The sequence below is a fragment of the Lutra lutra genome, chromosome 16, assembly GCF_902655055.1.
Source record: "Lutra lutra chromosome 16, mLutLut1.2, whole genome shotgun sequence".
Lineage (NCBI taxonomy): Eukaryota > Metazoa > Chordata > Mammalia > Carnivora > Mustelidae > Lutra > Lutra lutra.
In genome coordinates, this window is record NC_062293.1 from 14,871,436 (window position 1) to 14,887,926 (window position 16,491).

At 45.1% G+C, this 16,491-nt stretch overlaps 1 protein-coding gene across 13 annotated transcripts; it reads right to left on the minus strand.

Moving 5' to 3' along the window:
- Positions 1 to 4,517: 4,517 nt before the first annotated feature.
- On the minus strand, positions 4,518 to 16,034 carry LOC125087928 (intercellular adhesion molecule 5-like). Of its 13 annotated transcripts, none has more exons than XM_047708744.1 (9): positions 15,879 to 16,033; positions 12,697 to 12,781; positions 11,035 to 11,110; positions 9,436 to 9,702; positions 8,235 to 8,555; positions 7,701 to 7,979; positions 6,923 to 7,192; positions 6,013 to 6,255; positions 4,518 to 5,813 (listed from the first exon to the last, which is right to left on the minus strand). In XM_047708744.1, exons 3-9 carry the CDS (start codon positions 11,087 to 11,089, stop codon positions 5,605 to 5,607), a joined length of 1,644 nt encoding a protein of 547 aa, XP_047564700.1. In that variant the 5' UTR covers positions 11,090 to 11,110; positions 12,697 to 12,781; positions 15,879 to 16,033; the 3' UTR covers positions 4,518 to 5,604. The 13 variants fall into 13 exon arrangements, with proteins under 13 accessions (XP_047564700.1, XP_047564697.1, XP_047564703.1 ...); XM_047708741.1 differs by having other exon boundaries at positions 15,796 to 16,033; XM_047708747.1 differs by having other exon boundaries at positions 15,911 to 16,032.
- Positions 16,035 to 16,491: the final 457 nt, after the last annotated feature.

A 16,491-nucleotide genomic window follows, 5' to 3' on the forward strand; every position in this document is an offset into this window, starting at 1 on the left:
ACAGCTGTCTTTTCATGGTACACTCCTGGGAGATGGTGACCTTAAGCCTCATGCCCTGCAACCTAGAGATTTCATCTTTTGGAAAAGACCCCTCCAAAAAGACTTTCTTCAACATCACTGGAAAGGACTTTATCAAGAACTTCTTTTTTTTTTTTTTTTAAGATTTTATTTATTTATTTGACAGAGAGATCACAAGCAGGCAGAGAGAGAGAGAGAGAGAGAGAGGAAGAAGCAGGCTCCCCGCTGAGCAGAGAGCCCGATGCGGGGCTCGATCCCAGGACTCTGAGACCATGACCTGAGCCGAAGGCAGCGGCTCAACCCACTGAGCCACCCCGGCGCCCAAGAACTTCTAATCAACTCTTATGCCACCAAACTCCAGAGAATAGATTCTTGAATTCACGTGACCTCCTAAAGAAAGCCCAAACCCTGACTGGACCCGCATGCCCTCTGGTGACCTAAAAGTAAGACTGCCCAGAATTGAAGCAGATGACATCTAATGAGACCCCTTTTCCAAGACATCAGGGTGGGCCTGTGTACATTTTTCTCACCATTGCTTCTTTTTCGTGGAAGGATAATTCCCTTGTCTGCATTTTCTAAGCCTGTGCAAAAGGGGGAAACCTTTTTTGATTATGGGCTTTTGGAAACAGCCTCATGATGATCCCAGAACAAATGAATCTTACACTTGCTTCTTCTGAAGGATTAGAAGGTTCAGAATTCACAAAAAGCCTTCTTTTACCTGAATTCTTAACTGAATTTAGACTCTTATCCAAATTCATGGTCTCTGAACTTCAGGGTCTCTGCAACCTTAGAGGCTATTATCAGTAACACATTTGGTTCAAATAGTTCTTTTGAGATAACAGTACCATTCTTTTTTTTAAGATTTATTTATTTATTTATTTATTTATTTGACAGAGATCGCAAGTAGGCAGAGAGGCAGGTAGAGAGAGAGAAGGAAGCAGGCTCCTTTCTGAGCAGAGAGCCCGATGCGGGGCTCGACCCAGGACCCTGGGATCATGACCTGAGCTGAAGGCAGAGGCTTTAACCCACTGAGCCACCCAGGTGCCCCAACAGTACCGTTCTTAAACAGCTTTCAAAGTTTGCTCTTTTGCAAAAAGTGCACTGTTGCTTCATGTTTATACCTGCACTGTATCTTCCCAACTGCACGGGGCTGATTCTCTCCATGTGCTCTTGTAGGAGCCACAATTTCCCTTTCATGATTGCTTTAACTGGAGACTTTGCCTTCACCGGGAGAATCTTTCTCCCCTAAGTCCGAATGAATGCAAATAAATTTCTCAGCTACTTTCAGACCTAGAGTCCTTGTTTAAACCATTGTATGATGTGGAATTGTTAAATTCCTTTTTCTGTTTTGTATCATTATTTTGAGTTTTTGTATTTTGTTGCCTATCAGACTTTTAAAAACGATGTACACAATAAGGTGAGGCTGGCTGGCCCTTGGAGATGATCTCCAGTGCTTACAGTCTTGACACATATGGACTACAGAGGGGAAATACCTGAGAGTTAGCCCTCCTAACATTCCTTGTTACCCAAAAGTGGCTTGAGTGGTTTCCAGCTGCTACGCACTTTCCTACCAACTTAGAACATGACAGCTAGGAAAGGTCCTTCGTGGTACCGAGGGACAAAATCACGAAATGTGGAGAACCTGACTCTTGACCAGTGATGCTTTCAAAGAAAGATCTTGATCATAAAGGGGAAATGTGAAAACTAATCAAAGGAAATCTTGTTTAGAAAGGAATTGGGAGACCAGCAGGGGGAGCTCTCATACCCTACCGCTTGGCAATTGCAGACCCAACAGGAGACAGACCACGCACCTGGATATTGCTTTGCCAATCACTTAGGAGGAAGAAAGGCTTTCCTCCTCCCCCAGCAACAGCCCAGCCAATGAGAGGCACTCACAACTCAGCCAATGAGAAGCCACCATACTTCCAAGTCCCACACCTCTGTTCTACAGGCTTGCCTAGGGTGTTGCTACAGCTTGTTTATCCTGGATTGCAAATCTCTGCTATTCTCTAATAAACCCATTTTTGCTGGTAACATAACTGCCAGTTTTGTTTTTAAGGTTAACACATCAGCATTGCTGAAACATGTATATTGTTTTGATCCTTTATACAGATTTGAGATCAGAACTGACCCTTCTCCCTTTCTTCACAACTCCTCAGAATGACCGGATCTGGTCTTCTGGGTCAAATAAACATGCCACTTAGCATCGCAGCTTTAATTCGGGAGGCCCCAGCAAACATGAAAAATACTTAAAGTGATAAAAGTAATACGGTCGTCAACTCCTGATCTGCATAAGACTACTGATTTTAGCGTCTCAGAACACCTCAGCTCAATGCAGACTGGTACAACTGGTCTTCCTACTAGTAGTCCTACATCATAGGGAACAAAAAAGGGGGAAAAGGAGGGAAAGGAATAGAAAAGGAAGAAAGAACTCACTGGAAAAGAGAAAGGAGGTGTCCATGGTGTATGTGGCTTTTGGTGGCCCTCCATCGCTGCTGCCATGGTTTTCTGACTTTTGCTTTCAGTTCAAGATGATTACAGGTATGATCACTACCAGCATTATTAGTGTAATGAGAACCGATAATGTGTACACATGTACAACATCATGCTAGTGTGTTTTATAAGTACTGTGTCATTTCTTTCTAACTCTAATCCTAAAATGATAGGTAACTAGTAGTATTCTTCCTATAGTAAGAAGGCCCTATCGAAGAATTAACTTGTTTTCTTTCAGGCCTATGCAGAAAGATACCAGGGGCACCTGATTGGTTCCGTTAAGTGTCTGCCTTTGGCTCTGGTCATGATCCCAGGGTCCTGGGATCGAGCCCTACATCCGGCTCCCTGCTCAGCGGGAGGCCTGGTTCTCGCTCTCCCACTCCCCCTGCTTGTGTTCCTTCTCTCGCTATTCTGTCAAATAAAAAAATCTTTAAAAAAGAAAGACACCAGAAAGTCACCTTGACTTTTTTAAGATTTTATTTATTTATTTGAGAGAGAGACTGAGAAAGAGCATGAGAGAGAAGGTCAGAGGGAGAAACAGACTCCCTGTGGAGCTGGGAGCCCAAAGAGGGAACTCGATCCTGGGATCATGACCTGAGCCAAAGGCAGGCACCCAACCAACTGAGCCATCCAGGCACCCACACCTTGACTTTCTTAAGAGGATACATTTTTGGAGTATTAAAGGTAGCTCTCCTTGCCTGAAGATAATCGGAGTAGCTACAGTTAAGTGTGAGATGGTTGTTCAGGAAAGGCATATGCAGACCTTTTTGGGGTGGGGTCCCCTGAAGGCAAGGCAGCCACCCTCAGAAGAATGGGCAGAGACCAGCTTTATTATTCTGGAAAAGAGATGTAATGAGATCCTTTGTACTTTTAAGAATTGGCTAGGAGGGGCTGCCTGCCCCCTGGTGGTGTGGATTCCTGGGGAAGGAAAGGAAGGGGACAGATGTTCCAAGTCTACACAGGGAAGGACCTACTGAAATCTGAAGAAACTTGCTAGATGGCTAATCTAAAGTAGTGAGGTCTGTAACCCTGGAAATTCACGCAAGGAATCACCCTAGCTAGACCAAGCCCCAGGAAGAGAATCGTCCTCCCTGAAAGATCCATGGCAATGGTTGAGGTTTTATGGCCTGTGTGGGACTGTCAACAGTGACACCAAGTGGCAATGAGAGGCAAAGGCAGGAGCCTCTAGACTCTTCATGGTGCCTCTCCTGTACCTCAGGGCATGGGGGCCTTGATGTGGGGTTTGCTCTATGGGGTAACTACAGCTGATCCCAAGACACTGAAATGGCTGGAGATTTCTGGATTAGGCTGCTCTATACTCTTGTAACCCCACTTCCTTATTTCCCTGAGTGCTGAATTCAGAAAAGTAATTTTCTCACCTGAGAGGAATGGCTACCGTATTTACTGGGAAAATTGAGGCTGAGGTCATTTGATGGTGGGGGTGGTGGGTGGTTGCTGTTTTGAAAGTCAAACAAGGTATTCCCAGTCTCCTCCCAGGAAGCCTCCCTTGATCCCAAGTTAGGCATTTTCATAAGGACCTGTGTTTTCCTGGTTATGGGAGTTAAGGTGCAATTGTGATTTCCTGTTGACTTGCTCTGGCTTCCCTCATTGACTAGAAGCTTGTAGAAGGCAGGGACACTGCTTTGTTCACCATTGTATCCCCACTGCCTTGTGTGTGTTGAAATCAAAGGGTTATCTTTATACTTAATCTGTAACCCAGATTCAGGTAAGGACTGGAAAGAATGATTTTTTTTTTCACTGTGATGCCTGATGCTGTATTCTTTCTTGTAGTGTCTACAATTTGGAAGGCTGAAGACCTCTCTCTGGAGGTCTCAACTTCAGTTTTAAGGGTAGGTCAAACAGGCTGTTGCCCTGAGCTAAAGCACCACCTGCCCTGGGCTAGTTGTTTGTGCTACCGTCTTAACATTCTTTTCTTAGAAACTGTACTCAGAATGCAACCATGTGGCTTAATAAGAGTTTTCCAAAATGACACGGAAGAGAAATACTTTCAGATATCATAAAATCACTTTTATTTTTTACTGTATACAACATTTCAGTGACCCATACATGACTGATTTGGAAGAAAAGACTTGGTTTTATGATTCTGTGTGTCTTCTGTACCGGTGAACATATATTTTCCAAAGAACAGAGAAGGAAGCTGAATCATAAGATCATATGGTAAACATTGTCACAGGAGGAGTTGTTCTGAAGCTTAAATAGTTTGCAGACATATGAAAATATATACTGCTTTATGGAAAGGGAGAATAAATACTGGAACTCTACCGTAAGAGCCTGTATAGATTAAAAAATTAAAATGTCAAATGTGAACTCACAGATGATTACTTTATAGTGGATCATTAAAAGGAATTCAGAGATGTTTGGAGCGCATGAACTATGAGGCCAGCTTAATGGAAGAACTCTAATTTCCACTTCAGGGACCAAATATGGGGTTAGATAAGCTGCTTGTCTGACCCAATGTGAGATTTAGGACTTTTACATTCCTCCAAGGCGTACAATAGATGGTTAGCGAGTTGAAGCCTAACCACCCATGACCCATAATGGTGTTACCAAATTTAGCTCTGGAAGCCAGCACTCCAAAATCCTTATATAAAATACAAGGGAGCAGGGGAATGTATAGGCAGGAATAAGCTTCTGATTCCTATCTCTTTGGTATTCACTCCCTTTGAAGTCCTGTCTGTGGACTAAGAAACTGGTTCCCATTTAGTCATAAGGAAACCATGAGAAATGAGTTGGATTTCTGAGATATTTCTGACTATCTCTTTAGTCTGATGTTTGGGAGCAAAAGACAAGACCTTTTTTTTGAGTCTAAGAGCGAGTGGACTGATTAAGCACACAATAAAGAGTAAGAGGCCCTCTCCTTAGCTGGACACTGAGAGTGAAATTCCTAGTGACTAGAGTGACCTCAGAGGAGCTGAGCTTGTGGATGGGTGAGACACAAGGAACATGGGGTCCAAAACACCTGTTTTGTGGGATTGCAGAACACAAAGAGTAATGTCTCCTTTCTCCTCCCTCTTTCCTCCCTTAGGAAACCCCAGCAGTGGAGGTTGCCGTCAACCAAATAGCTGTTTCCATTTAACAATTATGTGCATTGCACTTTTCTCCTCGCTGAACAGCAAACTGGCTTTCCTCCTCGTTGTTCTTCTCTTTCTGCCTATAGGGCAATTTCCGCCTCTCTATTTTGCATGGCTTGTAGTTCAGATACAGTGCTATGGTGACCACACCCACTCCAAGGACGACAATAATGATGATGAAGATGGTGGAGCTGATTCCTTCATCCAGTCCTGCCCAAGTACAGAAGATAGAGTTCAGGAGGGTTACAGGGCAAAGAGAACCCCTGCCTTCCCCCGCCTACCACACCCACTTCTCAGTCTCACCCTCCCTCCGCCCACTGGAATTTTTCTTTTTTCCAGGTTAGAATAAGAATCCCAAACCCCTGGGGGATTTCCATCCTGGGCCTGGCAGCAGGAGATCCACAGTCACCTTGAACCAGGACAGCAATGTCTTTGCTGACAGAGCCCAGTTGGTTAGTGGCTGTGCAGCAGTAGGTTCCCGTGTGGTTCTGGGTTGCCTTCTGTGGAACGTCAAGGTTGAAGATTACTCCATTCCAGGTACACACCAACGTTGGAGTTGGGTTTCCCTTTGGGATGCACGTAAGCATCTGCTCTGTTCCTTTCACCCATGTCTGGTTGCCAGGACAATCAGATTCCTCCAACCGAGGCTTGTCTGGAAAAGACAGTCCCCCAGGGAACTGAGTTCCCTGTGCCACATTCCTTCCCCACCGAGATGCTCAGCTCCCCCTTTCCCCTAATCCAAATACTGTGTCCATTTGACCGGACAGCTTTCCTTCCCAAGGGAAGAACCACTGTTCCCTGTTTTGGGCCAGTCTTATCTTCCCTTCCCTAGGGGCAAGGAGTCTGAGATGCATGCAGCAAAGGCATTCTAATAGGTTCAGACTAAATGATCTGGGCTGTCCTATCAATGGTGGATTTCCTGCTTCCCATCTTTGCTTCTCAGTGAGTGAGATGTGTAGGGGTGACCCCAGAAATGAGGGATTTTCTACTTTTCAAAATACAGATTCTTAGGTAGAAATTTCCCTCCTCAGCATAAACTCCCAACTACCACTTCCTGTGTCCTCAGCCATCAGCCATCAACTAATACCACCTGATCACCCTGTATTCTCTTTTCCATTCCCAGTTCCCCCTCATGTTTCTCCCAGCTCCCTTTCCTGGGGCTAAGTTAAGCTTGGGGAGCTTTAATTTCATTTCCTCCAATTTTTTTTTAATGGGTAAAATGTAGCAACTTTAATAATGAAGTTGCTGGCCAAGACCTCTGGAAATGAGATATTAATAATAATTCTCGTTTTGACCAGAAAAATCAGGCTTCTACTCACATAAGACATGGAGCTGCATTGCAGTGGTTTTGATCAACCGTTGACCCTGAACCTCCAAAGAGGCCTCACAGGAGAAATTTCGGCCATTATCTTCCTCCCTGGTGGTAAGTAAAAGCCAGGCAGTCTCCCCAGGGGCAGGGGCGTCTGGGGCTCCCTTCAGCCGAAGAGTAGGGCTGGGTGATGTTAATACATGCCCCGAACAGGTCACATTAATGTCTCTCCCTGCCAATGGGTATAATTCTTCCATCTCCAGGATTGGTGGAGGGAAGCCTTTAAAAAGGAAAAGAGAATCAAACATACTTCTCAAAACTCACAGCCACTCCCATACTGTTGCTGCTAAAGTAGTGGTATCTAGGCAGACAAGATGGGAGACTTTAGACACCTTCCTGCCTCTGTGCTGAATGGCAAGAGCAATGAGATTTGGGAATTTGAAAGCTCTTCTTAAAACAGACGCAGTGTGCATACATTTGGCTATGCCTCTGTGGCAAGGATGGTAAGATGGCTTTTCATCTTACGGATTTTTCCTCTTTACCTCAAAAAGTTGTTCTAGAAACAAGCTGAAGGACCCACAATCACTCTGTAAGTAGGCTGGCCTAAGGAAACAGGGTGAAGGCTGAATAGAACTACTGTCTCAATGCATGCATCAGAGAAAACTCACTTGAGAGTGTACCTAGGAAAGGTTAGTAGGGATATTTGCTGTTGAATCACCAAGACTTTACTGTGGAAGATTTCAGTGGCAGAGAACCCCTGTGAGGAATGGAAGAGGCAGGTCACTTACTATAGACGTGCACTGGCTCTCTTGTTTTCTGTTCCATTGGACCCAGAGATACAAGGCAAGACAGCTCCTGATCACCAGTCTCCATGGCCCGAACAGTGGCATTGGCCCATGCTGTGTCTCCTTTCCAGGAGACAAAGGGGCTCAGCTCCTGGTCTCCCAGGAACATGTGGAACATGACCTCTCTGGCTGGGAACACCCTAGACAACTCACAGCTTACAGTCTCTGCCATCCCAATCTCCAAAAGTGGGGAGACCCAGATTTGGGGGCTCTGAGAGAATTCTGTCAAGAAATGAAAAAAAGGAAAGAAAGGAGAAAAGCCATGATAAATCATGTGCTATGTGGGGCCCCACAAAGTAGGAAGGGGGTGGGGCTAAAAGCACTCTGTCCCCAGGGTAAGTTTAAGACCCACGTAGAGGTAGACCGGAATTACCTTCACAACCCCGTCTCAAACTTTGTGGGAACTTAGTCCTAAAGGCCAAGGTAAGACAAGGAAAATGAGCCTCAGGATCCTTCCACACCTAGGCTCTGACTCACCAAAGATCCGAAGTACCTTGATGGCTGAACTACTGTGAAAGAGTCCTCCACCATGTGAACTCAAGTCCAGTTCTGCACGGCATGAGAAATTACACCTGTCATCTTCCCTTTGGGCTTTGACATTGATGGTGACCTCAGCTCTTTGGGAGGCCATAGCTAAGCTCATAAAGTTCTTTCTATGCAGTTCCTGGTTACCCTGGAGAAGGGTAAGGCTAAGGTTCTCCAGGGGCACCACCCTGGGCACATGGCACTTCACTGTCAAGGCTTCACCCATGGCTACCCATGAAGGCTGCAGCTCCAGGATCACCTGCTCTGGTGGCTCTGTAAGACAAAAAGGTGGGCTGGATGAGAGAAGGCTACTCACCTTTCCAGAAAGAAGTGATACAGGACAGGCTGCCTGTGACACAAGGTGACGGTTACCCTTAAACCATCTGATCAACAGTGTCAGCTTTCTGCCAACTCCGCCCTACATGAAACAAGTGTCTTCTGACTCTCTTTCTCCCCATCAAACATGGCTAAAGTCATAGCCCAGAAATGACTGTTGAGGGGGAAGTCCTTTGTGTTGACTGTAGCTGCCATGCTGGAGAACTTTTATCTCTTAACAGAGGTGCTTCAGAGGCATGAGCAGCTTCTGAGGAGCTCCTTAGCATCACATAAAAACTATACCCTGATTTACTGCGCTTTTACCCCACCGAGGTCACGCTTACTCACATGGCCCTATCTTTGCCAGTGCTATCTGCTCACCTGTAAGACCTTCCCCAGCCATCCCCAACACTTCCAATCCTTATTATTCTGCAGGAGAGATGCTCAAGAGCCTCCTTTTCCATGGAGACTTCAACTACCCCAGCCCACAAAGACCCTCCTTTCTCCAATCCCTATTTATTCTAAATAGTTGTGTCAAATAATTTAGCACTAATTGCATACTTTTTTTGATCATGTATAAGCTAGCATTATTAGCTTATGCCTCCTGTGCTTGAACATATGCTCAAGTACAATGTCTGGATGCCCTCTACAGTCTGCTCCAAATTTAATATCCTACACCAAAAGTAAATAGAAGTAATTGGCCCTAGAATTCCTACAGTATGACAGACATCTCTATTAAGGTCCCTAATTCTCTCCCCTAAAAGAAATCTCTAATTTTTCCCTAAGTAAGACATAGTCCTGTTCCCCCACTCTTCCCTTCCTCCTCAGCCCTACTCACGATACACAGTGATGCCAAGGCTTGTGTCCTTTTGGATTCCTGCACAAGAGAAGAAGCACTGCAGAACAGAGTTTTCTGTGACGTCCTCCAGAAGAAACTCCTTCCACTGAGGTCCTTTGTCCACCTGGGTTTTCTTTAAGAAAGTCTCAATTCCACTGGGCCCGGGGTCTGGACAGGTAGTGCTGCAGTTGACCATTAGGGACTGTCCAAGCTTTACCAGGGCCTGATCTGGCCAAACAGAAACCTCAAATATCTCTTCAGTCGCCCCTGAAATGATCAACCACATATCCCAAAGACTTTGGTGAGGACCACATGAGCCAAATAAAATACAAAGCCAATTCTATTTGATGGTTAGAAAAAGGACACATACCCTGAAGAAAAAGTTATAAACTAGACAAGAAAAAGACCCTTAATGAACAAGTTAGAACCCTGATTCTACATTCATTCCCTCCACTCATCATCTTTCTAGAGATCTTGATTTCTCCATTAGTGTCACCTTGGAAACTATGGAGTTCTTAAAATTCATGCCCAGGAAAGCATTCTCTTTCTGAGCTTCCAAATGTCTTGGAAGCTCCAGGATTGGCTGCTGAGGGCTCTCAAGGGGTTAAGAGGTGCTGGAGAAAAGAGCTTTGTTACTTATACCTCAAAGCAGTATCTCTTTGAAATTATGGTCTAAAGACTGCCTTCGCCAGAATCACCTGGGGTGCTTGTAACACTGCAGATTCTAGCTCTGCCTCTGTTAAGAACTTGTGAAAGTGGGACCTGGAAATAACGCAAGTGAACAGAACAAGCATTCCTGATGACCCATATGCATGCCAAATCAGGGGAACCACTAGCCTAAATACGACTCCTGGGGTCACTCATTTCCCATGGAACTTTTCACCTCTTCTCAAAACGAAACTATTCCTCTTTGCTTTGGTACTAAGGCAACAGGTATTTTTAGACGCTTAAGAGTTTAGTCTGTTAGGGAAATCTCAGGTGCAATGAGAGAGACATCAGGTAAATTTTAGATGCCTGACACAGGTGAAAGGGAGTCTCCTGAAAGTTTCCCCACAGGTCCCCTTTAGCTACTCCATGTCCACCATCTGCTTCATCTCCCAAATACCAGTCCCTTCCACAAATACACAACTCATGTAGCAATGTTACCCACTAAAGCTCCAGTTCCTTTCTTGCCATCCAGAGAACTCATTTCTCACAATTAAGCTATGGGCCCTTTCCTATCAAGACCCTATTGTAGCTTTTCATTACACAAAAGGTGGCAACAATGAAGTAAAAATATTCTCAAGAGCAGGAAAACAGGACAGTCCTGGGGCAGCAGGGAACCAAGGAGAAAAGGCATATTTAAAGGAGAGTTCTCGCTGGTGGTCTACTATCCTGTCCCTCAATTAGGGTTCCCCAATTATAAGCCAAAGAACCAACTATAGATTCTGTGTCCTAATGATCCCAAAATATGAACCTCTCCCTAGGGTTTGGACAAGTGAATACTCAATTTTCGCCCCACTTCGTACTTCTGAGCCACTGGTCAGCCACCTTTCTTATTGGTCAGCCACCTGCAGTCTGGCACATACTGACGAAAGAAAATGTCCCAAATAGCCTCACCTGGGAAAGGGATCAAGGCCAGCAGGGCCCAGACACGAAACAGTAGCATTTCCATCCTTGTGAGAAGGGCCAAAAGCTGGAGAGAAAGGAGAAAACAATGCTGGAGAAAGTGACCAAAGGAAAGAAAAAGGATACAGAAAATTGTTTCTTTGATATTGTTAAAGGTCAGCCCCTTTCCTAAAACCTTGCATAGTCTGGAGAAATTGTAGCAAGAGTAACAGTGGTGTGGTGTGAGTGTACTAAAAGGACGTAGGAAAATAATAGAGGACATTAGATTTAGTGAGACTCCTGTATAAGTCTGTATTGCATTTATCTGTTCATGTATTTGCCTCCATCTATCTGAGTCAACAGAAGGCTGTTAGCGTGAAAATAAAAAAATGAAGTTTGGAGAGATAAGATCAGCCAATGTATATCTAGCACTGTCCAGTGGAAAGTAACCCTGAATCTAGAAAACACGGTCCCTAGAATCCCATTCTCTGATGTAAGGGAGAAATGTTCCAACACAGCTCTCTCCTCATGACCTCTGTGAAATGTCCCTCAAGATAAACCGCCTCTTTCTGATCTGCCTCCACGTTCACCAAGCAACCATTGGATTATGACTCTGGCTAAGTGTAAAGTGTCCACTTCTCTTTTCTCCACCAATCCATACCAAGTTTTTCTTCTTTCAAAACCCCATTCAAGGTAATTTTTTCTAAGAAACGTTCCTAACCCTGTCCCACTTCACAGTCCCTTACTTACTACACATTGTACCTCACTTTATGCCAAACATGATTTCTGAAGCCATGTATATTAAAATGTAATTCACTTTAGTGAACTATTTTTAATGATGAAATTATTACAATGCTGGAAATTCCCTGAGGACAAGAGACTATAATTTATTTATCTTGCATCTCCAGCACCTAGCACAGTGACTAGCACGTTACAGGTATTCCATTAAATGAACAATTACCCTCCAATTCTGTATTGGAGTTTTCATGCATTGGGTTTTACACAGGTGTACCTTTACTTGTATGCTGGTCTGAAAGAGGCTGTTTTCTTGGGGAGGGGTCTTTTTTATACATGGATAAGATAAAAGGCATATCAGAATTTATAATCCCAAGTGATTGTTACTCTTCAAATACTTTGGGAAACAATACATTTATTCCAATAATGACACCATTATTAAAAACTTTTTTTAGAAGTGATTTAGAACTGGCTTTTAAGCTACAAAAGATATATCAGTCTTTTTCTTAAACTATTTTATTACTCTTTGAGCAAAAATGATATGACTCAGACACCTTATTCACCAGATTTAGCTGAGTCTCTTTCCAAGGAGGATCTTCTATTACTGAAGATACTCGAATGTTACCCCAGACTGAAGTTCTAAGAGTTTTAAGTAATGACAGCTCTTTTTGAAAAAAGTATAAAAGCCCTGGGCGCCTGGGTGGCTCAGTGGGTTAAGCCGCTGCCTTCAGCTCAGGTCGTGGTCTCAGAGTCCTGGGATCGAGCCCCGCATCGGGCTCTCTGCTCAGCAGGGAGCCTGCTTCCTCCTCTCTCTGCCTGCCTCTCTGCCTGCTTGTGATCTCTCTGTCAAATAAATAAATAAAATCTTTAAAAAAAAAAAAGTATAAAAGCCCTGAGTGGAATTGATTATATTCATACATTACTTCAGCAGACAATTACTGAGCATCTACAGTATTCCAGGCTTTTAGGAAGGTGCTGAAGTTACCAAGATTTATCCAATAACAACAGGAATTCCTGGAATTTACTAAGAAAAACAAATACAAATGAAAATAACATAATGCCAAGTGTTATTATAAAAATTCAGAGGGGGGGGGAGTAAAATGAGAATTAAATGACTTAATTTAAGCCAAGTGTTTAGCTCCATTCCTGCTAAGATTTCAGTAAGGTAGTGATGATGCTGATTGTGTCACAGTTGCTGATGCTGCCAGTAATAAACAAATGGACCAAGAAGCACTGAGAAGGAACCATTACTACTCCCTGAAGGAGTTGAGGTTTCTCAGAGACACCTACTTTGAACTGGGTTTTCCATTATGACTGGAAGTTTACTAAGGAATGAAGTGGAAAAGTGAAGAGGTCAGGACAGACTTACTTGAGAAAAGTCAAGTTCGATATAGGTAGAGGGTAAGAACTGGGGGATAAAGTTAGAGAAGTAGGTTTACAGTTGAGTAGGCAGGTAGGAATTTACAGAACTTTTAAAGCATGGGAGTGAGATGATCAGCTTTATTTTTCAAGATGACAACACTGGCAGGGTGTGGAAAAAGGAAAGATGAAGAGACGACTGATGGCCGGGAGATCTCCTGGACTACAGCAGTAATCCAAGTAATCCAAACCAGTAATCCATAAAGTGAGGTACAATCCAGGAGATGTGAGAGGGCCTGAAGGCAGTGGTGGCTGCAAAATTTCTATACATAAGATGTTTAGGGGGTCTCAGTCTGGTTGGAAATAGAGGCTAGAAGTTTGTGTTTACATAGTACACATACTGGTTTTACTTAAAGTGTATCTTACAGATCAATAAAAATATCATTCTAAATATTTTTTCACATATTTAGAAAATATCAATTATTCACATCTAGTATTTTGAAAGTGGCATGGAAAGGGCAGAAGAAAATGGCATTTCCACTGTTTGAAGGACATGTATAACATTCACTCAACTATATAATTTAGGGGCACCTGGGTGACTCAGTGGCTTAAAGCCTCTGCCTTTGGCTCGGGTCATGATCTCAGGGTCCTGGGATCGAGCCCCACATCCGGCTCTCTGCTTGGTGGGGAGCCTGCTTCCTCCTATATCTCTGCCTGCCTCTCTGCCTACTTGTGATCTCTGTCAAATAAATAAAATCTTTAAAAAAAAACTATATAATTAAAAAGAAATACCAGTCACATTAACTTGACACTGTACAATTCCTATCAATTCTTTAATTTCTTGAGGTAAAATGTTCTCTTCCTAACACCCACTCCAAGGTAGGCAACTCACTACTGATCTATATCTCACTTCAATGACTCTTTCTCAATCACATGTTGTCTAATACCATTTAATATTTAGTAACCATGGACTATGTTCAGGCATGACACTGAGTGGTTTACTTTAGTTATCTCATAGCAGTCCTATGATTATTGCCAATTTTATAGATGAAGAGATGGAAGCTAAGAGAGGTAAAGTAAGTTACACCAAGTCACGTAACTAATTAAGAGGTAAAACCAAGGGGCACCTGGGTGGTGCAGTGGGTTGGGCCTCTGCCTTCGGCTCAGGTCATGGTCTCAGGGTCCTGGGATCAAGCCCCACTTCCAGCTCTCTGTTCAGTGGGGAGCCTGCTTCCCCCTCTCTCTCTGCCTGCCTCTCTGTCTACCTGTGACCTCTCTCTTTGTGTCAAGTAAGTAAATGAAAATTAAAAAAAAAAAAAAAAAAAAAAAAAGAAGTAAAACCAGGATTCAAACTGAGGCATCCTGACTACAGGGCAATGCTAACTATTTCACTGTTTTTCCTCTGTTCAGTGAATCTAGATTATCTATGCTTTGATGGGGTCACAGTGCCCCAAACAATTCTGCATAGAGGTTAATCCAAGACTTCCTTCTATTTTAGTCATCTCTCCTTCCCTTGCTGATGTTACCTTTCTCTGCAAGCCCAGTCTTGCTGTGAATGAATCTCATGGGTTATATTCTGCTCCTAGAGCCTTAGATAAAAAAGACTAATCCTTCTTTGATGATTATGAGCCAGGCTAGCTGGTTTTGCCCTGTGGTTGCTACTAGCATAGCCATATAGATATAAGAAAATAGCGGGGGGGACGGGGGCACGATTCTTTTATTACTCCTACACGGACCATAACTTTGTTTTGTGTTGTTTCAAGTGTTCTTGAGGTATCCCCACAGCTCTACAATTTCATCCTTGTTTTCACATGGCATGTTATGATCAGGTACTGAAACGTGCCCTTTTATATTCACTCACTCAAGAACAAAGAAAGCATTCCTAAGGGGTAGTGATATTTAAATATTTTTAAAATTCCTTTGGTTTACTTGCTCTGTAGAGGATAGCCCCAAATTCAGGGATTAACGTGTCTGAAATCCTAGACCTATAATCCAGCCAGTAAAGGGTTGCAGGGAGAGCGCAGCAGTTGAGGGGAGGGCCACAAACCCTGATCTATACCGCTGGGATTGCTCTGTAGCCGACCTGGACTTCCAGTCCAAGTCTGGGGCTCTTCCAGCATTTCTTGCAGTATCTGGTACAGACTTGAGCCCCACCCTCCCCTGTGCTGTCTTTTCTCTCGAATTCCCCAGAGCTGGCTTCCTGCTCTGGGGATACCCCCTCCCGCCCGTTCACAATACCTTCGCGAGGGGGGCCGAGCACCACCACCCTGCCTGCCTCCCACCTTCAGTGCCCAGGCCGCCCCCGCCCACCGCCCATCTGCCGCTCTCACTCCCTCCTCAGGTCTGCCAGTCTACCTCCCCCGCCCGGATGCTCGCCACCCCCCCAGCCTGGGAGGGCAGGGCACCTCCAGCTCCGACGCACGGAGGAACGAAGGGGCTACAGCAGTTGCAAATACTGGGGTGGGGGTGGGGGGAGGCTGAGACCAGCGCTGGACACGGCGCGAGGCCCGCTGCTGCTCGGAGCGAGCCTCGTGTCACGTGTGCACACAGTGTGGCTCTCACACGCTTGGCCCGACAGGCTCGGAAGGCCTTTAAAGGAAGACGATATTTAAAACATGAAAGACACGCGGAATGAAAAACCCGGAGCCAGTGCTCCTCCGGGGTTTCTGGCCCGCTAACCGTGTGAGGAAGCGAAGCCCGCCACGCGAGGTCAGACCTCCGCACACTTGACGGAAAAGCCGGGAGGAGACACAGGCACGAACCGAAGCACACAAAGCTAGACGTAAATCCTCACTGAGGGCCGCACCTCGCCGCTCGGGTCAGTCCTCAAGCGGGGCTCGACCGCCTCGCCTGCTCCGCTGCGTCGGCTGCACCGCCCTCAGAAACCCGCCACGCGCTCAGACCGTTTGGGAGGCACGGCCAGGAGGGGGCGCGCGACAGAGCGCCTGATCTGCCCAGAAACTCATGACGTCTGCGGAGCAGCTTAGCAAGGGTTGGCCGAGACAAGTGGGGCGGGCCAGGAAGCTAAAACCACAGGAGGGGGTTGCAGGGAAGATACGGGTAGAGAAGCCTGTATCTTGCTTGGTAGAGAGCGCATTTTTGACCCAAAATTATAGCTACTGAGTGAAACAAAGTGAAAGCGAAAGAGGAGGGATTGTTGTAGCATGTAACGGCACTATAAGGAAAACAAAGGGTTGTGCGCCCCTGTGCCTGTTCGTCATGTGGTACGGCCTGAACACGTGATGCGCTGCGCTGCGCCGCGCGCGGGAAAACGCTGCGAGCAGCCGCGTTCCCGCCTCCGGCCGCTCAGCTTCTTTGGCGTCGCATCTTGGCGCCTCACTGGCTCGAAAATCTGTCGGGCATTACTGCCGCCTC